This window comes from Thalassophryne amazonica, chromosome 6, assembly GCF_902500255.1.
Source record: "Thalassophryne amazonica chromosome 6, fThaAma1.1, whole genome shotgun sequence".
NCBI lineage: Eukaryota > Metazoa > Chordata > Actinopteri > Batrachoidiformes > Batrachoididae > Thalassophryne > Thalassophryne amazonica.
The window spans coordinates 2,760,484-2,782,064 of NC_047108.1; the positions used below are offsets into that span (position 1 = coordinate 2,760,484).

Below are 21,581 nucleotides of genomic sequence, written 5' to 3' on the forward strand. Positions count from 1 at the left end.
TAGACTAGTCCCTTGGTTGACTGAATAAATAGTGATAAAGTAGGCCTTGCTTAATATGCTGAATAATAGACGTGTGAGCTTTGATAACAATAATAAGTAGAACCAAGTATAATGGGTCAGAGCCTCTGGTTGAGTGAGACAATAGATGCCAGAAGATGATTTGCTACACGAAATGCCAATGTAGTGCCTGTGTTTTGCTATGACTAAAAGCTTGTTGTAAGTTGTATTATGTAACCATTTTAAGTGCCTTGGCTTATGCTCAACTCAAAGATGTTTGAGTGTCACTTTGCTTTGATACTTAATCCATCTGATAACTGACCATTTTGTGCCTTAGTATGTAGGAATACCAGCATTTATGTTCACCAGCACTTAAATATATTTACTGTGTTAGTATCACTTGTACTGGGGGGTGGTGGCCAAGTGGTTAATGCGCTTGGTTTCAGTTCAGAAGGTTCCGGGTTCAAATCCCACCTTGGATTTGCTGTGGCGACCCCAAGTGCAAACAAGGGAGCAGCCGAAGGGACTTACTAGTATCACTTGTACTCTTTAGATATCCGCACCAGCCTTATCAGTAATTTGAGTGGTGTTATTTTGTTCACAGATGATGATGTCTTGTCATTAAACAGCACAGGGGTATATTTGGTATGATGGGACTCTATCGAGTCCCAGAGGAGGGACTGTAGAGTGGGGAATTTTTTTCCCCGTCTGAACTGAGTGCTCGCCGACTAAACTCTCAGGCATCCTCAAATTGAACTGTGTTTCCGATATTTGAACTCATCGAGTGTCCTCCATCTGAACTGTGGTTGAACTAAACAGGTGTCCTGCTAATGAGTGCCCCGTTAATCACTCGGGCTGTCAGGTACTTTCCAACTTGGCAGCAGAGCTGGCTGATGCCCAAGCAGTAATGAGCCCTAAGGCCAGGTGCAGCTGGTAGAAAGTGATGTTTGTCAAAAATAATGATGGCAGCTGTTATACAGAGTGATGTTTGTTAAAAAATAATGATGGCAGCTGTCATATAAAGATAATTAGTGTTTCCAATAGACAACCATGTTTGTGGAATGAAATAATTAATATCAAGATGGAACGATGCCCGAAAGGTGAGCGCGGTTGGACTATTTTCAGTCTCTTGCGAAAGACTCAGTTTGTCAAGGGTTCTGACTTTTGAATAAACTTAAACTCTGTGCATTTGTCCTGTCCAAGGCTGAGTTTTTTCCTAAGTGTTGTGACTTCTCTCTTGAAAACAACTTGCAATCATTTTGGTGTTATCTAAGAAGGAATCCTGAGGCCAACAGAGAGAAGGACGATGGCACTATCCGGATACCAGCAGTGTGCAATGCACCTTCTGTGAAGTGGTGACCTTGGTGAGCTACTTTATTATGATAATGTCATACCTGGAGAATAAATTAAATGGACTGCTTTTATATCGCGTTTTTCCATCTGCATCAGACGCTCAAAGCACTTTACACATCAATGCCTCACATTCAACATGATGTCAGGCTGCTGCCATGCAAGGCGCCCAACTTGGGGATTAAGGACCTTGCTAAAGGGCCCTTAGTGATTGTCTGATCAGGAGTAAATTCACAGAATGGAAATGCTTTTTCTCTCAATTTGGTGGGTCACATGACAGTCACTTTGACATTGTATATTCTACTAATATATATAAAAAAAAACTAATTTTCCTGGCGGCTGCATCAAATGGACAAGGTATTTGAGGGAAAAATGATGTTGTTATATTTCACATATGAATAACAATAATAATATCACTGAGTTTGGAGCTGTAGTTTTTGCAGGTCTAATTTTACACAATATTGTAATGCATTTTTAAACACCAGCTTTACTGGAGATGTTCCAGATGATACCGTGAGTTTGAGTAATATTTTGTCCTCAATTCTGAGTCAACACAAATAGAAATTTGTCCAAGGACTGTTGGCTTAAATCACAATAAAAATAAATAAATATTTCTCAGCAGTGACATTAACAACAACAAGATATTTGTGTGAAACGATACCTGGAAACATCAGTTTCTCGATGGTGAACTCCAGCCAGGAGGAGATGGCAGCCAGAGTGTATTCCAGGCTGTGGTTGAGCAGGAAGGAGTCCAGAGACAGGCTGCGAGGGTTAATGACCGCTGTCACCAGGTACTCAGAGTAGTGGAAGAAAGACAAGGAGCACATGTACCTGCAGAAGAGCAGGATTCAAGCTGTGCACGTTACCACACTGACCGTCAACCAACAACAACAGCATTATACTGGATCAGACAAAAATGACACCATTCATTCATTCATTTTCTGCCGCTTATCCAAATCCAGGTCGTGGTGGCAGCAGAGCAAGCAGCTCCTCCCTCACTTTCCTATCCTTGGCCAAGTCCTGTAACTCTTCCCATTGGATCCCAAGGGTTTCCCGAGCCAGGTGGGAAATATAATCTCTCCAGCGTGTCCTGGGTCTTCCCTGGAGCCTCCTCTTAGTTGGACGTGCCTGGAAGGCCTCCCTAGGGAATGACCAGGGTGCATCCTCTCAAGATGCCCGAACTACTTCAACTGACTCCTTTTGATGGGAAGTAGTAATGGCTCTACTCAGAGTCCCTTCAGGATAGTTGAGCTTCTCACCCTGTCCAGGAATGTAAGCCCAGATACCCAATGGAGGATTCTCATTTCTGCCGCTTGTATCCGTGATCTTATTCTTTCAGTCATTACCCAAAGCTCATGACCATAGGTAAGGATAGGAGGGTAAATCAATTGGTAAATTGAAAGCGCCGCTTTCTGGCTCAGCTCCTTCTTCACCATGACGGTGTGGTAAATCATACGCAAAAGTTCAGATGCTGCGCCAATCTGTCTATCGCACTCACGCTTGAACTTACCCCCACTCGTGAATAAGACCCTGACATATTTAAACTCCTCCACTTGAGACAGTAAAGGACCTTTTCCATTTTACAGTTCTAGCCTTACTTGGCTCGACTCTACTCTGTTTTTTTGATTTTCCATTTTGGACAGTACCTGGTGATTGTTTTTGGTATCTGCTCAGGAGAGGTTCCAAGTGAGCTGAGCCGATACTATAATGTGAGGTCAACAGGCTGGTGGCCACTGATTGGTCAGAGAGTGTCATGATTTGAGGAGTCGTCAGCATGACTACAAGAATCAATCCTGCCACTTTTAAATAGTCGCAACAGCATTACAGTGACAGTGCTTGTGCTTTTCTTACATTTCACACAAGGTTTTTTTTTTTTTTACTACATGGCTCTTGGGTGCAACACCACACAGTGGTCCGTCGAGGACTTGTGGATGTTTCTGTGTTTTGTGGCAGAGGACAGAATCAGTCTGGATAGAGTGATCCAAAATGAGAAAATATTTCAGAAGATCTCCCAATTGTTGGTTGCTCATGGGTACCACCAGACATTCCAGCAATGCAGAGAAAAGCTGAAAAAGCTCAAAAATGTTTACAGGACCATCAAGGACCACAACGAATGGAGTGGGTAAGACCTTAAGGGCTGGAAATGATCAGACCAGATGGTCAACCGAAGGGTTGGTAAGGTTAGACTTGTGTGAAGATCCTTGAGGCAGCTTTGTTGCAATTTTGCGCTATATAAAATGAAATAAACAAATTGCAGACCATTTAGACACCAACTGGTGAGCAACGGGAGGCAGGGTGACCTCTACTCTGCCACGGTTTTCTTGGCGGCAGTGACGGAAAATGGGAAATGTTTTAGTGACGAACGTTACTTATCCCACTGGTAGGAAGTACATGGTAACAAACAAGGATATCTGGAGTCTAAAACTCGTGCTAAAGGAACATCACTGTCTCATGTATGCAGACACAGTGAGCTAGTGAGCCAACTGGTGGTTGGCTCTCACTGAGGTATTGTATCACTTCCTGTTCCAGAGCACAGCGGTGTTTTGCTGTATCTGTTAGCTGTTTAATCTGCGCAGTTAGATTGATCTAGATAACAATTTGTTTCACAGTGTAATCTTCACGTGCCTTAACTAAAGCACTCCCTCTGCTGAATCACCTGTAAATTATTTCCACATTATTCACTTTGTGTGTTCTTAGGAATCCGTTAGCTTAGTGCAGCTACTAGCTCTTAGCTGGTTTAGCATGGCGGCTTCTCCTGTCTCTCCCGCACTTCTCTGCTCTGGGTGTGAAATGTTTAGTTATTCCTCGGCCTCCTTTAGTGGTAATGGTACTTGTAATAAGTGTAGCTTATTCGTAGCTTTGGAGGCCAGGCTGGGCAAATTGGAGACTCGGCTCCGCACCGTGGAAAATCCTACAGCTAGCCAGGCCCCTGTAGTCGGTGCGGACCAAGGTAGCTTAGCCGCCGTTAGCTGTTCTCCAGCAGATCCCAAGCAGCCGGGAAAGCAGGCCGGCTGGGTGACTGTGAGGAGGAAGCGTAGTCCTAAACACAAGCCCCCTGTACACCACCAACCCGTTCACATCTCTAACCATTTTTCCCCACTCGGCGACACACCCGCCGGTTATTTTGAGAAATGTGAAGTTAGCGACACCAGCAACCATAGTCAACTGTCTTCCGGGGGCCAGAGCAAGCGACATTGAAGGAAATTTGAAACTGCTGGCTAAGGCTAAGCGTAAATTCGGTAAGATTGTAATTCACATCGGCAGTAATGACACCCGGTTACGCCAATCGGAGGTCACTAAAATGAACATTGAATCGGTGTGTAACTTTGCAAAAACAATGTCGGACTCTGTAGTTTTCTCTGGGCCCCTCCCCAATCGGACTGGGAGTGACATGTTTAGCCGCATGTTCTCCTTGAATTGCTGGCTGTCTGAATGGTGTCCAAAAAATGAGGCGGGCTTCATAGATAATTGGCAAAGCTTCTGGGGAAAACCTGGTCTTGTTAGGAGAGACGGCATCCATCCCACTTTGGATGGAGCAGCTCTCATTTCTAGAAATCTGGCCAATTTTATTAAACCCTCCAAACCGTGACTACCCAGGGTTGGGACCAGGAAGCAGAGTTGTAGTCTTACACACCTCTCTGCAGTTTCTCTCCCCGATAAACATATTGATTTATACTGCCTTACAGAAACCTGGTTACAGCAGGATGAATATATTAGTTTAAATGAGTCAACACCCCTGAGTCACACTAACTGTCAGAATGCTCGTAGCACGGGCCGAGGGGAAGGATTAGCAGCAATCTTCCACTCCAGCTTATTAATTAATCAAAAACCCAGACAGAGCTTTAATTCATTTGAAAGCTTGACTCTTAGTCTTGTCCATCCAAATTGGAAGTCCCAAAAACCAGTTTTATTTGTTGTTATCTATCGTCCACCTGGTTGTTACTGTGAGTTTCTCTGAATTTTCAGACCTTTTGTCTGACTTAGTGCTTAGCTCAGATAAGATAATTATAGTGGGTGATTTTAACATCCACATAGATGCTGAGAATGACAGTCTCAACACTGCATTTAATCTATTATTAGACTCAATTGGCTTTGCTCAAAATGTAAATGAGTCCACCCACCACTTTAATCATATCTTAGATCTTGTTCTGACTTGTGGTATGGAAATTGAAGACTTAACAGTATTCCCTGAAAACTCCCTTCTGTCTGATCATTTCTTAATAACATTTACATTTACTCTGATGGACTACCCAGCAGTGGGGACTAAGTTTCATTACAGTTGAAGTCTTTCGGAAAGGGCTGTAACTAGGTTTAAGGATATGATTCCTTCTTTGTTATGTTCTCCAATGCCATATACCAACACAGGGCAGAGTAGCTACCTAAACTCTGTGAGTGAGATAGATTATCTTGTCAATAGTTTTACATCCTCATTGAGCACGACTTTGGATGCTGCAGCTCCTCTGAAAAAGAGAGCCTTAAATCAGAAGTGCCTGACTCTGTGGTATAACTCACAAACTCACAGCTTAAAGCAGATAACCCGTAAGTTGGAGAGGAAATGGCATCTCACTAATTTAGAAGATCTTCACTTAGCCTAGAAAAAGAGTCTGTTGCTCTATAAAAAAGCCCTCCGTAAAGCTAGGACATCTTACTACTCATCACTTATTGAAGAAAATAAGAACAACCCCAGGTTTCTTTTCAGCACTGTAGCCAGGCTGACAAAGAGTCAGAGCTCTATTGAACCGAGTATTCCTTTAACTTTAACTAGTAACGACTTCATGACTTTCTTTGCTAATAAAATTTTAACTATTAGAGAAAAAATTACTCATAACCATCCCAAAGACATATTGTTATCTTTGGCTGCTTTCAGTAATGCTGGTATTTGGTTAGACTCTTTCTCTCCGATTGTTCTGTCTGAGTTATTTTCATTAGTTACTTCCTCCAAACCATCAACATGTCTATTAGACCCCATTCCTACCTGGCTGCTCAAGGAAGCCCTACCATTAATTAATGCTTTGATCTTAAATATGATCTACCTTTATTAGTTGGCTATGTACCACAGGCTTTTAAGGTGGCAGTAATTAAACCATTACTTAAAAAGCCATCACTTGATCCAGCTATCTTAGCTAATTATAAGCCAATCTCCAACCTTCCTTTTCTCTCAAAAATTCTTGAAAGGGTAGTTGTAAAACAGCTAACTGATCATCTGCAAAGGAATGGTCTATTTGAAGAGTTTCAGTCAGGTTTTAGAATTCATTATAGTACAGAAACAGCATTAGTGAAGGTTACAAATGATCTTCTTATGGCCTCAGACAGTGGACTCATCTCTGTGCTTGTTCTGTTAGACCTCAGTGCTGCTTTTGATACTGCTGACCATAAAATTTTATTACAGAGATTAGAGCATGCCATAGGTATTAAAGGCACTGCGCTGCCGTGGTTTGAATCATCTATTAGATTACAATTTGTTCATGTAAACGGGGAGTCTTCTTCACAGACTAAGGTTAATTATGGAGTTCCACAAGGTTCTGTGCTAGGACCAATTTTATTCACTTTATACATGCTTCCCTTAGGCAGTATTATTAGACAGCATTGCTTAAATTTTCATTGTTACGCAGATGATACCCAGCTTTATCTATCCATGAAGCCAGAGGACACACACCAATTAGCTAAACTGCAGGATTGTCGCAATATGTCTAAAATTAGAAAGGTCTTGTCTCAGAGTGATGCTGAAAAACTAATTAATGCATTTATTTCCTCTAGGCTGGACTATTGTAATTCATTATTATCAGGTTGTCCCATTGCGCACGTCATCACACAGCTTCTATGAGGAGTACAAAGATGGCCGATGGCTGGCTCAAAAGTCAGCGGAGTTACTTTTGTTTTTTTGCTGAAAAGTTAAGTTTCTACCTCATATCATTAAAAATTTATTTATAATTTAGTAAAGCTTGGTCTTAGCCGTCGTATACGCCCGGCGTCGGCCCCAGAGAGTTAATTAGCATTGTAGCATTGATTGCAAACTAGCAACCTAGCTGACTTTGTGCTCTGCTTGAAAGCATTTGCTTCTGACAAAAAATAAATAAAAAAAACAACAAAAAACACCATATGTCAACATGTCAGCAATGAATACATAAACCTGATTAAGCTCGTGCCATTGCAGTGTTTTTTTTGGAGGGGGGGGGGGCAGTGGCTATCTGTACATAGCCATATTTCAATCAATCAATCAATCAATCAATCAAGTTTATTTCTAGAGCCCTTTACAACACTCAAAGAGACCAAAGTGCTTTACAACAAAATTTAAAAACAAAACACGGTAAAAACAAATATCCAACAGTAAAACCATTACAAAAACAATTAAATAAAATATGCATAAAAACATTTAATAGCATAAAATAAAGCACCATCATGTTACTGAGTGTTAAAAGCCAGCCTGAACAAATACGTCTTGAGCCTGGACTTAAAAAGCTCTAAGTCAGAGATGATTCTCATTTCAGGGGGCAATTTATTCCAAAGTTTGGGCACAGCAACAGAGAAGGCCCGATCACCCCAGCGTTTAGACCTGGACCTGGGCACTTCCACTAAAAGCTGATTTACAGACCTCAAAGACCTGTTTGAGACACGAGGATGCAAAAGCTCAGTCAAATAAGGAGGGGCCAGGCCATTAAGGGCTTTAAAGACAAACATCAAGATTTTAAAATCAACTCTAAAAGAGACTGGAAGCCAGTGCAAATTAAAAAGAACTGGGGTGATGTGCTGACGTCTTGACATGTTTGTTAAAAATCGGGCTGCAGCATTTTGCACCAGCTGGAGACAACTCAGATATGTCTGAGGAACTCCGACATAAAGGGCATTACAAGTCAATTCTCGAGCTGATAAAAGCGTGGATAGTTTTTTCAAGGTCAGTGTGGTTTAAAAATGGTTTAACCTTAGATAAAAGACAAAAACTTGTTCTTACCACGCTGTCAATTTGTTTGTCAAATCTAAAAGAATTGTCAAATACCACCCCAAGATTTCTTACTATAGGTTTCAAAGACGCAGACAACAAACCAGAACCTAGAAGAGCAGGGTCACCAAACAAAATGTAATCAGTTTTGTCCTCGTTCAAATGAAGAAAATTTTGCTGTAGCCACAGCTTTATATCAGCCATGCAGTCTGACAAACGTCTGATAGCGTCATTTGTATTTGAAGACACTGGTAGATAAATCTGCAGATCATCTGCATAGCAATGAAAAGACGTTATGTCTCTCCATAATGGAGCCCAGTGGGAACATGTAAAGACAAAACAAAATGGGGCCCAAAATGGAACCATGGGGTACTCCACAAGACAAGGTTGCAACAGAGGAGGACAAGTCACCTATCATGACAGAAAATGTTCTGTTAATTAAATAGGAACTAAACCACTTTAATGCAGTGCCACAAATGCCAACATGGTGCTTTAAACGAGACAAGAGGATCCTGTGATCAACAGTATCAAATGCTGCTGTCAAGTCAAGAAGCACTAAAAGAACTGGACATTTAGCATCAAGCGACAGAGCCACATCATTGTGGACTTTGAGGAGTGCAGATTCTGTGCTGTACCTTGTTCTGAACCCTGACTGAAATTTTTCAAGAATAAAATTACTATCTAAGAACACTTGTAACTGTTTAAAAACAGGTTTTTCAATAATTTTTGAAATAAAAGACAAATTTGACACAGGTCTAAAATTAGCTAGAACAGAAGTGTCAAGGCATGGTTTTTTAAGCAATGGTCTCACCACAGCATGTTTGAAAGCGTCAGGGAAGCATCCTGAACTTAAAGACATATTAATTAAAATCAAAAGGGAAGGGCCAACATTGGTGAACACTTCTTTCAGTAATTTAGCAGGAAGAAAATCTAAAGGGCAGTTAGTGACCCTCATGCATTTAACAATGTCAGTGAGGGATGTCAAAGTGATGGGATCAAAATGATCAAACACTGCAGAGTGCGCAGTAGTAACAGACTCCTCCAGATTAATACTGCAGCTTCTCAATGCTCTACCTGACATCACTTTATCCACAAAAAAGTGTAAGAAGTCCTCACAGGTAGAAACAGTGGCATTTTCAAAATGAGGGGTGCGGGGGTTCACAACCGAATTAATTGTGTTGAACAACATGCGAGGGCAATGTCCATTTGTGGAAATAATGTCAGACAGATACTGGGACTTAGCTTCCTTCACTGCCCTCTGATACTGAGCAAGACTGTCCTTAAGAATCTCCAATGACATGTAGTGTCACTGGAGATTGGGCCTCTACTGGTGGTTGGCTCTCACTGCGGTATTGTATCACTTCCTGTTCCAGAGCACAGCGGTGTTTTGCTGTATCTGTTAGCTGTTTAATCTGCGCAGTTAGATTGATCTAGTTAACTAGATAACGATTTGTTTCACAGTGTAATCTTCACGTGCCTCAACTAAAGCACTCCCTCTGCTGAATCACCTCTAAATTATTTACATATTATTCACTTTGTGTGTTTTTAGGAATCCGCTAGCTTAGCGCAGCTACTAGCTCTTTGCGGTTTAGCATGGCGGCTTCTCCTGTCTCTCCCGCACTTTTCTGCTCTGGGTGTGAAATGTTTAGTTATTCCTCGGCCTCCTTTAGCAGTAACGGTACTTGGAATAAGTGTAGCTTATTCGTAGCTTTGGAGGGCAGGCTGGACGAATTGGAGACTCGGCTCCGCACGTTGGAAAATCCTACAGCTAGCCAGGCCCCTGTAGTCGGTGCGGACCAAGGTAGCTTAGCTGCCGTTAGTTCCCCTCCAGCAGATCCCGAGCAGCCGGGAAAGCAGGCCGACTGGGTGACTGTGAGGAGGAAGCGTAGTCCTAAACAGAAGCCCCGTGTACACCGCCAACCCGTTCACATTTCTAAACGTTTTTCCCCACTCTGCGACACACCCGCCGAGGAACAAACTCTGGTTATTGACGACGACTGTTTTGAGAAATGTGAAGTTAGCGACACCCGCAACCATAGTCAACTGTCTTCCGGGGGCCAGAGCAGGCGACATCGAAGGAAATTTGAAACTGCTGGCTAAGGCTAAGCGTAAATTTGCTAAGATTGTAATTCACGTCGACAGTAATGACACCCGGTTACGCCAATCGGAGGTCACTAAAATTAACATTGAATCGGTGTGTAACTTTGCAAAAACAATGTCGGACTCTGTAGTTTTCTCTGGGCCCCTCCCCAATCGGACCGGGAGTGACATGTTTAGCCGCATGTTCTCCCTGAATTGCTGGCTGTCTGAGTGGTGTCCAAAAAATGAGGTGGGCTTCATAGATAATTGGCAAAGCTTCTGGGGAAAACCTGGTCTTGTTAGGAGAGACGGCATCCATCCCACTTTGGATGGAGCAGCTCTCATTTCTAGAAATCTGGCCAATTTTATTAAATCTTCCAAACCGTGACTATCCAGGGTTGGGACCAGGAAGCAGAGTTGTAGTCATACACACCTCTCTGCAGCTTCTCTCCCGCTGCCATCCCCTCATTACCCCATCCCCGTAGAGACGGTGCCTGCTCCCAGACCACCAATAACCAGCAAAAATCTATTTAAGCATAAAAATTCAAAAGGAAAAAATATAGCACCTTCAACTGCACCACAGACTAAAACAGTTAAATGTGGTCTATTAAACATTAGGTCTCTCTCTTCTAAGTCCCTGATAGTAAATGATATAATAATTGATCAACATATTGATTTATTCTGCCTTACAGAAACCTGGTTACAGCAGGATGATTATGTTAGTTTAAATGAGTCAACACCCCCGAGTCACACTAACTGCCAGAACGCTCGTAGCACGGGCCGAGGCGGAGGATTAGCAGCAATCTTCCACTCCAGCTTATTAATTAATCAAAAACCCAGACAGAGCTTTAATTCATTTGAAAGCTTGACTCTTAGTCTTGTCCATCCAAATTGGAAGTCCCAAAAACCAGTTTTATTTGTTTTTATCTATCGTCCACCTGGTCGTTACTGTGAGTTTCTCTGTGAATTTTTGGACCTTTTGTCTGACTTAGTGCTTAGCTCAGATAAGATAATTATAGTGGGCAATTTTAACATCCACACAGACGCTGAGAATGACAGTCAACACTGCATTTAATCTACTGTTAGACTCGATTGGTTTTGCTCAAAATGTAAATGAGTCCACCCACCACTTTAATCATACCTTAGATCCTGTTCTGACTTATGGTATGGAAATTGAAGACTTAACAGTATTCCCTGAAAACCCCCTTCTGTCTGATCATTTCTTAGTAACATTTACATTTACTCTGATGGACTACCCAGCAGTGGGGAATAAGTTTCATTACAGTAGAAGTCTTTCAGAAAGCGCTGTAACTAGGTTTAAGGATATGATTCCTTCTTTATGTTCTCTAATGCCATATACCAACACAGGGCAGAGTAGCTACCTAAACTCTGTGAGTGAGATAGATTATCTCGTCAATAGTTTTACATCCTCCTTGAGGACAACTTTGGATGTTGTAGCTCCTCTAAAAAAGAGAGCCTTAAATCAGAAGTGCCTGACTCTGTGGTATAACTCACAAACTCGCAGCTTAAAGCAGATAACCCCTAAGTTGGAGAGGAAATGGCGTCTCACTAATTTAGAAGATCTTCACTTAGCCTGGAAAAAGAGTCTGTTGCTCTATAAAAAAGCCCTCCGTAAAGCTAGGACATCTTACTACTCATCACTTATTGAAGAAAATAAGAACAACCCCAGGTTTCTTTTCAGCACTGTAGCCAGGCTGACAAAGAGTCAGCGCGCTACTGAGCTGAGTATTCCTTTAACTTTAACTAGTAATGACTTCATGACTTTCTTTGCTAATAAAATTTTAACTATTAGAGAAAAAATTACTCATAACCATCCCAAAGACATATCATTATCTTTGGCTGCTTTCAGTGATGCCGGTATTTGGTTAGACTCTTTCTCTCAGATTGTTCTGTCTGAGTTATTTTCATTAGTTACTTCCTCCAAACCATCAACATGTCTATTAGACCCCATTCCTACCAGGCTGCTCAAGGAAGCCCTACCATTAATTAATGCTTTGATCTTAAATATGATCAATCTATCTTTATTAGTTGGCTATGTACCACAGGCTTTTAAGGTGGCAGTAATTAAACCATTACTTAAAAAGCCATCACTTGACCCAGCTATCTTAGCTAATTATAAGCCAATCTCCAACCTTCCTTTTCTCTCAAAAATTCTTGAAAGGGTAGTTGTAAAACAGCTAACTGATCATCTGCAGAGGAATGGTCTATTTGAAGAGTTTCAGTCAGGTTTTAGAATTCATCATAGTACAGAAACAGCATTAGAGAAGGTTACAAATGATCTTCTTTTGGCCTCAGACAGTGGACTCATCTCTGTGCTTGTCCTGTCAGACCTCAGTGCTGCTTTTGATACTGTTGACCATAAAATTTTATTACAGAGATTAGAGCATGCCATAGGTATTAAAGGCACTGCGCTGCGGTGGTTTGAATCATATTTATCTAATAGATTACAATTTGTTCATGTAAATGGGGAATCTTCTTCACAGACTAAGGTTAATTATGGAGTTCCACAAGGTTCTGTGCTAGGACCAATTTTATTCACTTTATACATGCTTCCCTTAGGCAGTATTATTAGACGGCATTGCTTAAATTTTCATTGTTACGCAGATGATACCCAGCTTTATCTATCCATGAAGCCAGAGGACACACACCAATTAGCTAAATTGCAGGATTGTCTTACAGACATAAAGACATGGATGACCTCTAATTTCCTGCTTTTAAATTCAGATAAAACTGAAGTTATTGTACTTGGCCCCACAAATCTTAGAAACATGGTGTCTAACCAGATCCTTACTCTGGATGGCATTACCCTGACCTCTAGTAATACTGTGAGAAATCTTGGAGTCATTTTTGATCAGGATATGTCCTTCAATGCGCATATTAAGAAAATATGTTGGACTGCTTTTTTGCATTTGCACAATATCTCTAAAATTAGAAAGGTCTTGTCTCAGAGTGATGCTGAAAAACTAATTTATGCATTTATTTCCTCTAGGCCAGACTACTGTAATTCATTATTATCAGGTTGTCCTAAAAGTTCCCTGAAAAGCCTTCAGTTAATTCAAAATGCTGCAGCTAGAGTACTGACGGGGACTAGAAGGAGAGAGCATATTTCACCCATATTGGCCTCTCTTCATTGGCTTCCTGTTAATTCTAGAATAGAATTTAAAATTCTTTTTCTTACTTATAAGGTTTTGAATAATCAGGTCCCATCTTATCTTAGGGACCTCATAGTACCATATCACCCCAATAGAGCACTTCGCTCTCAGACTGCAGGCTTACTTGTAGTTCCTAGGGTTTTTAAGAGTAGAATGGGAGGCAGAGCCTTCAGCTTTCAGGCTCCTCTCCTGTGGAACCAGCTCCCAATTCCGATCAGGGAGACAGACACCCTCTCTACTTTTAAGATTAGGCTTAAAACTTTCCTTTTTGCTAAAGCTTATAGTTAGGGCTGGATCAGGTGACTCTGAACCATCCCTTAGTTCTGCTACTATAGACTTAGACTGCTGGGGGGTTCCCATGATGCACTGAGTGTTTCTTTCTCTTTTTACTCTGTATGCACCACTCTGCATTTAATCATTAGTGATTGATCTCTGCTCCCCTCCACATATATATATATATATATATATATATATATATATATATATATATATATATATATACATACACACACACACACACAATTGACACTAATGCAGGGTGCGGCTTAGGATATAACTATATTGCACAGAAATGCATACTGTCCATGGGTGATTGGGTTATTACACATGGTTACGATTGCACGAGGAGGATCAGTGTATGCTAGAGTTCAATGTGGTTACGACTTTGGGGAAGAAACTGTTTTTCAGTCTGTTTGTTTTTGTCCTTGTGAGCCTGTAGCGCCTCCCTGAGGGCAACAGGTCAAACAGGGCAGAGCCAGGAAGAAAGCAGTCTTTGGAGATTGCTTTGGCTCTGCTGAGGCAGCGGGAGGTGTAAATGTCCAACAGGGAGGGGAGAGGGCAGCCGATGATCTTCTGTGCTGCCTTTACAACCCTCTGCATTCTCTCCCTGTCAGCAGCGGTGGAGCTGCCAAACCATACTGTGATGCAGTATGTCAGCAGGCTCTCAATGGATGAGCGGTAGAAGGCCAGCAGCAGGTCGGTGTTGAGGTTGTACTTCCTGAGGACTCTCAGGAAGTGTAGCCGCTGCTGAGCCTTCTTGAGGATAGAGGAGATGTTGTTGGACCAGGAGATGCAGTCTGAGATGAGAACGCTGAGATACCTGAAGGTGTGGACCCTTTCCACACGCTCGTCGTTGATGAGAAGGGGGGCGGGGTTGGTGCAGTGTTTCCTGAAGTCAATGATGATCTCTCTGGTCTTCCTAGTGTTCAGAGTGAGGATGTTCTCTGAGCACCAGGCTGCCAGCTGCCGGATCTCCTCTCTGTAGGCAGCCTCATCACCTCCGGAGATGAGACCGACCACTGTGGTATCGTCTGCAAACTTGACGATAAGGTTGTTCTTGTGGGCCGGTCTGCAGTCGTAGGTGTAGAGGCAGTAGAGGAGGGGGCTCAGCACGCAGCCCTGTGGAGAGCCAATGCTCAGCGTGCGGGTGGAGGAGAGGTGGGGGCCGAGTCTCACAGTCTGGGGACAGTTGGAAAGAAAGTCTTTAATCCAGGCACGTGTGAGAGGGTGGAAGCCGAGTGTCCAGTTTTGTAGTGAGTCTGTCCGGGATTACTGTGTTAAAGACAGAACTATAATCCACAAAGAGCATTCGGACATAGCTCTGCAGCTGCTCCAGGTGGTTTAGAGCAGAGTAGAGAGCTACGCTGATGGCGTCCTCTGTGGATCTGTTTGCCCTGTATGCAAACTGGTGAGGGTCGAGGCCTGGGGGGGTGGGTGGTCCTTGATGTGCTTAAGTACCAGTCTCTCAAAACACTTCATTATTACCGAAGTGAGGGCCACCGGGCAGTAATCATTCAGGCTGGTGATGGGAGACTTCTTCGGCACCAGGATTATGGTGGAGGTTTTCAGGCAGGACGGGATTCACTGCGAGGAGCACTCGCCTGACATCATGCTCTTTTACAGTGAGTGGAGTGGTGCGGGGACCAGGTGGGGGCAGTGCAGCTGGGAAGATCCAAACCGAGCAAAGAAGCCGTTTATCTCCTCTGCCAGTGGTGCAGAGGGTGAGTAGTGTGATGCCCCTGTAGGTGGCACACACTCTCTGGTCCCCTTTTTAAATATGGGGACCACTACCCCAGCTTTCCACACCTAAGGCACTGTCCCAGACCTCAACGCAATGTTGAAGAGATGTCTCATCCAAGACAGCCCCTCCACTATGTACAAGCATTATTAATAGCCACTTAAGCCACTTATTTTTAACATGCTGCCACTTCATGTTGTGCTTGTACTAAAATAATCTGTGTCACCAAACAAAAAGTCTAAGTATTTTAGCTGTGTGCAATTATTCAAAAAACAAACAAACAAAAAAAACACCTTAAACATTTTCAAAATCTAAGTCACAGAGCAACAGTTTTATTTGCTGGCAAAGGAAGCAAATTCACGGTCATCAAGAAACACCGGAGCAGCTTTTAAAACACAATAGGTTTTTTTAATCTTATATATATTTTCTCCGTCCCAAATGGGTGGTCTTTGTAAGCAGCCAACACTAATAAAAACAGGTGCTAATGATAGCATTTTTTTCAAGCAATACGCATTTGTGATGAGATCACTTCTTGGAAAATTCTCAGAAAATTTCTAAGAAAAGCAAGGTTGTGTCACAATTTAGCACAGTTAAATAATACCAGAGACCCCACTGACCCCCCTCCCCCTCCCCACTTCCACAAAGTACAGATTGGTCACCTGAAAGGTACTGTACGAGGTCTGTTAGAAAAGTATCCGACCTTTTTATTTTTTTCAAAAACCATATGGATTTGAATCACGTCTGATTGCATCAGACAAGCTTCAACCTTCGTGCGCATGCGTGAGTTTTTTCATGCCTGTCGGTTGCGTCATTCGCCTGTGAGCAAGCTTTGTGTGAGCACTGGTACACCCTCTCGTCATTTTTTTATTGCGAATAAATGTCTAAACGATTTGGAGCTTTGCTGCATCAATTTTTTTCCAGAAACCGTGAGACCTCCAGGTGGACACCGTTCGGAAAATTAATATGGCTTTCAGGGACGATTTTATGGGTATTATACAGATTAAGGAGTGTTACTGCCGCTTTAAGGATGGCCCACAACTGCTGAGAGCGCGGCGCGCTCCCAGCGCCGATCGACATGCTCAGACCCCGCTGAAACAAAGATCATTGCCAATGTGAAGGCTTTGTTGATCCGGGACCTTGTCTGACTTTCACAAAAAGGCAGAAGGAGTGGACATCAGCACTTTTTCGGCACATTCCACTGTTACAGGAGTTTTTTTCATGGAAAGAAAAGCGGAGGGACGCGCCACGGAGCCGTTCATTACGCGGAACAAAACCACCTCCGTGTTGGTCTCACAGGACAGCTTTGAGATGGCTTTCAGATGGATTCCGGTTGCTTTTCAGTCGTGTGATTATCCGATTGTGATTGTGCATGAGCTGGACATGCCCCAACATGTCCTGGAAGGCTTCATCACGGCGTTGCTTTGCGCCATGTGGCTCCACCGACCGCTCCTCTTTCCATGAAAAAAACTCCTGTAACAGTGGAATGTGCCGTTCATTTCTAAACTGGACGCTGTCTTGATCCGGTATGTCGTCTGACTAGCACAGGAATTGTGAAAAGACGTGGACATCAGCACTTTTTCAGCACATTAAGACAGACGTGCGGAGGAGTTCCGCGTGTCGCGGTGGAGCCGCTCGGCGCAAAGCAACGCCGTGATGAAGCCTTCCAGGACATGTTGGGGCATGTACAGCTCATGCACAATCACAATCGGATAATCACACGACTGAAAAGACATCTGAAAGCCACCTGAAAGCCGTCCTGTGAGACCAACACCGAGGTGGTTTTGTCCCACGTAATGAACGGCTCCGTGGCGTGTCCCTCCGCTTTTCTTTCCATGAAAAAAACTCCTATAACAGTGGAATGTGCTGACAAAGTGCTGATGTCCACACCTTCTGCCTTTTTGTGAAAGTCAGACGAGGTCCTGGATCAACAAAGCCTTCACGTTGGAAATGATCTGGTTGTTTGAGCATGTCGATCGGCGCTCAGAGCGCGGCGCGCTCTCAGCAGTTGTGGGCCGTCCTTGAAGCGGCAGTAACACTCCTTAACCTGTATAATCCCCATAAAATAGTCCCTGAAAGCCATATTAATTTTCCGAACGGTGTCCACCTGGAGGTCTCTCACAGTTTCTGGAAAAAATTTGATGCAGCAAAGCTCCAAATCTTTCAGACATTTATTCGCAATAAAAAAAAATAAATAAATAAAAAAAAAATCGACGAGAGGGGTGGACCACTGCTCACACAAAGCCTGCTCACAGGCGAATGACGCAACCGACAGGCGTGTAAAAAACTCACGCATGCACACAAAGGCTCAAGCTTGGCTGATGCAATCACGTGATTCAAATCCATATGGTTTTTGAAAAAAATAAAAAGGTCCAATACTTTTCTAACAGACCTCGTACATCTGCACACCAATCATATGCTTTGCACAGTTCCGTTCCATGTTATATTTATTTAACAGTGAACATAGTTTTGCCTATTTGACTCTTTTACTTCTTCCAGAGTATTGTTTCCTTTTCTTTTTTTACTGTTGTTTGCACCAATAACACCAGATCAAATTCCTTGTATGTGAGAACTTACTTGGCAATAAATTTGATGCTGATTTGCTGTGGCTCTGTTGCTGCTTTCATGTTGTTTAAATGCACAGTTTTCTTTTCTTTTTTTAAATGTGGTATTATTGCTACTGCCCTTTATGTTTTCTGTGTTCAATTTCAGAGTTGTTTTAGGATCGGGGAGACTCGATACTTGAACCATTTAGTCGTACAACCATTGGTTCAATGTTGTGGTGGGTGGGTTTGTGGGGGGACATTACCACACTGATCTTGTTTGGGGAGATGCTTCTGCCAGGGGTTATTTTGTGGGGGAGATGTCGCCTCCCCTGCCCCTACCCAACTCAGCCAGTTGGACGGCATCAGTCCTCTTCTCGCTCTCACATAGAAACCTTGTTTTGGAATAATATCCCAACAGAGTTCTTCAGTCGGGGTTGACTGATATAGATTTTTAAGGGCTGATACCAATAACTGACTAGGTTTGGAGATCACTGCAAATACGTTGTCATAAACCAGGAAGGAGCAATTCATATTTTAAAAGAGTGGTTTGGGCTAATAGAACTCAGCCACATGGGGTACATTCTGAGTACCGATCCCAAGTCCGGATAAATGAGGAAGTTTGCGTGAGGAAGGGCAATTTGGTGTAAAAAGCACCAAAAATAAAGATCCAGAGACCAAATTGAATTTCCATATTGGATCGGTCGAGGCCCGGATTAATAACAACCGCCACCGGTGCTGTTTCTCAACAGGGTGCTGGCAGAAATTGGGCTAACTGCTGGGCAAAGATGAAGAAGAGAAGGAAAACAGGACAGTGGGAGAAGAGGAAAAATAGAAGGGTGGAAGTGTTGTTCAAAAGGTGAATTGGCCATGACAAGCAGCACTTTAATTCAGCCATCAAAGAAAAAAAAAAAATTCACTTCCAAGTTAAATGAGCCGTGGACAAACTATGTCAGTGTCCGAATATTGAGGGACAGAAACGAGTGTGACTAAACGCCAACAGGAAGTCGAATTCCTTCTAACTATGTATGAATAACGCTTCAATTCCCAGGGAAGTCAACATTCTCTATGTACACAGTCCAAAATATCCCTTATTACTGCTGTAAAATGTTGTAAATTGCTTTTTTAACGGTAGGTTGAGTCCCAGATCAGTACTGGCTTCACTAGTAGTTTACCAATAATGCCCCTCTTAATCAGTTTGTAATATAGAGCATTCATGCTGTCAAATAAGTCTACAAAGCATGTATATAATGGTTTCCCCTTAAATCAAAAATCTACTACCAATGCTTCAACAAACAATTACAAGTCTTTGTCTCTGTTTCTCTCATCTTCCATCATAACACTTTTGAATTTCAGATTATAATCTTTCTGATGAAGACTGCATAATATGTTTTTTTTCTATGGGTCAGGTATATAAGATGATGTAGCATATTTTCCACGAGAAAAATGTTCCGTTTATTTGAATGTTAGATTTATATCAGTTTGATGCACAGCTGAAGCACATGTCTTGCATGGAGTTTTTCCAACGGATTTTGGATAATTTGGGGGCATTGAATCTGAATCTGGTGTTTGTTTTTGCCAAACACATTATATTTTTGAGATATGAAAACATAAAAAAATTATATTGTTTAAGCACTCATATATGGAATAATGTTTTCAATGGAAGGCAGCTACTCCCGTAAAGGACATGTCACACCGCAATCACAACAATTAAGATTTAGGCTGTTAGTGACCATCCGATGATCAGTTTGTACACTTCTGTGACCGGTTTCACAGTACACGGCCATTCGCAGTAAACAACTACGGAGACTTCTGAAAACAAAGTACTCATGTGTTTCCGACAGGTGACATAGCTATTAGAAGCATTCCAGCGTGCGCTTCAATGGAATGTAGCTGTTAACGTTAAGAACTGAGGCACAGATTAAATTCCACAGTTGACATAAGTGTGATGTTGTGTTATGACGACTCATTTTAAGTGATAACTGTTCATTTTGATGCAGTCACGGTAAAAGCAGCAGCCCTCAGAAGGTTTTGTGCACTTGCACAGCCATGAGCCATACATACAGCCTGGCAATAACAGTCTCTGCTGGAGGATTCAATTTCAATTTTTTTTCATTTATATAGTGCCAAATCACAACAAAGTTGCCTCAAGGCACTTCACACAAGTAAGGTCTAACCTTACCAACCCCCAGAGCAAGAACACAGGCGACAGTGGTAAGAAAAAATTCCTTCTGAAGATTTGAGGAAGAAACCTCAAGCAGACCAGACTTACTACAAGGCTATAGAAGAAACTCGATCTGCATCCCATGCTTCATGCGCTATATCCTCTTCTGCTTCATCATCATAAATCTATGAAGACGTGGAAGAAGTGAACTGGTCCTCATCAATGTCTGGGAGTTTGGTGAAAATACCTTCGGATATTTCATCACTGTGGGGAACCGGTCATGTAGCAGATGGTACGCTGGGGTATTGTAAGTGTTTGTTTTCTTATTAAATCCCTTGATGTTCACAAGAAAGAAAGAGCAGTCAGTCATCTAAGTGGTTTTTCGGTTCGCTCCAAACCATTAGCAAACCAAATTTTAGCTTAGCATTCTTTCCTTGAGACCAGGATGTCAGTGTTTCGACAAGTTGCGCAAACTTGGTGAGGCGCCCAATTTTTGTCCTGGTCAATAACAGTGAGTAACGCGGGGTACTCCAAAATAAACAAGGTACACTCTTCTGATAAAAGTATTGATGTTACGTCTTTGAGGTGGTAAAGAGAAGCAACCACAGATAGAACCGAAAATATTTGGGGCATTGCAACACTTCCCTCGCTTGGAAATGTTCACTACCTTAACATAAAGAAGAACCAGGGCAAAGTCTTCACAAAACTGTAAATTGCTGAACCTGTCGCACAATAACAAACATTCCTGTTAAGAAACTAACAGTTGAAACTAACTAACTGCTGTTACAGTCAAATATATGTTTAAAATGACAACTTTTAACATTACTACTTTGTCTAGAAACAGCTGTTTTTCTAACTTTGTGGCTATTTCTCGTATCGCGCCTTGAAGCAAAAGCTGCAGTCTCCACACCTTTCCTACGCCATAAACGATATTACAGCTCTTTGTTCACATTTCACAAACCTGGTTTAAAAACTGTGCTTTTGAAGCTGCTTTTGTGTATGATTAGTGGCATCAAACTTGTGAGCAACTTTTGAATAATCCATCAATAAGGAACATGCAGATTTAAAAAAATAAAAAAAGACGTGATTCAGCACAGATTCAGCACCCCAAAATTACCCTAAATCACTTCTCAAAGTCCATGCAAGGAAAAAAAAAATGTTGAACAGTGTAATTTGTAACATAGTGTTGCACTTTGTTTCCAAAAAACAGACTTTTTAAATTACTCATTTTATAATTCCAATATGAAATATTTGAAATGCTGTTTTATAAACCATTATATAACAGCTGAGTGGATCCTTGTCATTTGATTGGTGCTTTGTATGT

At 42.2% G+C, this 21,581-nt stretch overlaps 1 protein-coding gene across 1 annotated transcript in view; it reads right to left on the reverse strand.

Moving 5' to 3' along the window:
- icmt (isoprenylcysteine carboxyl methyltransferase) overlaps positions 1 to 21,581 on the reverse strand; it is a 58,982-nt gene that overhangs the window by 34,495 nt on the left and 2,906 nt on the right. Inside the window, exon 3 of the mRNA XM_034171655.1 lies at positions 2,009 to 2,178. Coding sequence (XP_034027546.1) covers positions 2,009 to 2,178 — 170 coding nt within the window. The remainder of the gene's footprint in view (positions 1 to 2,008; positions 2,179 to 21,581) is intronic.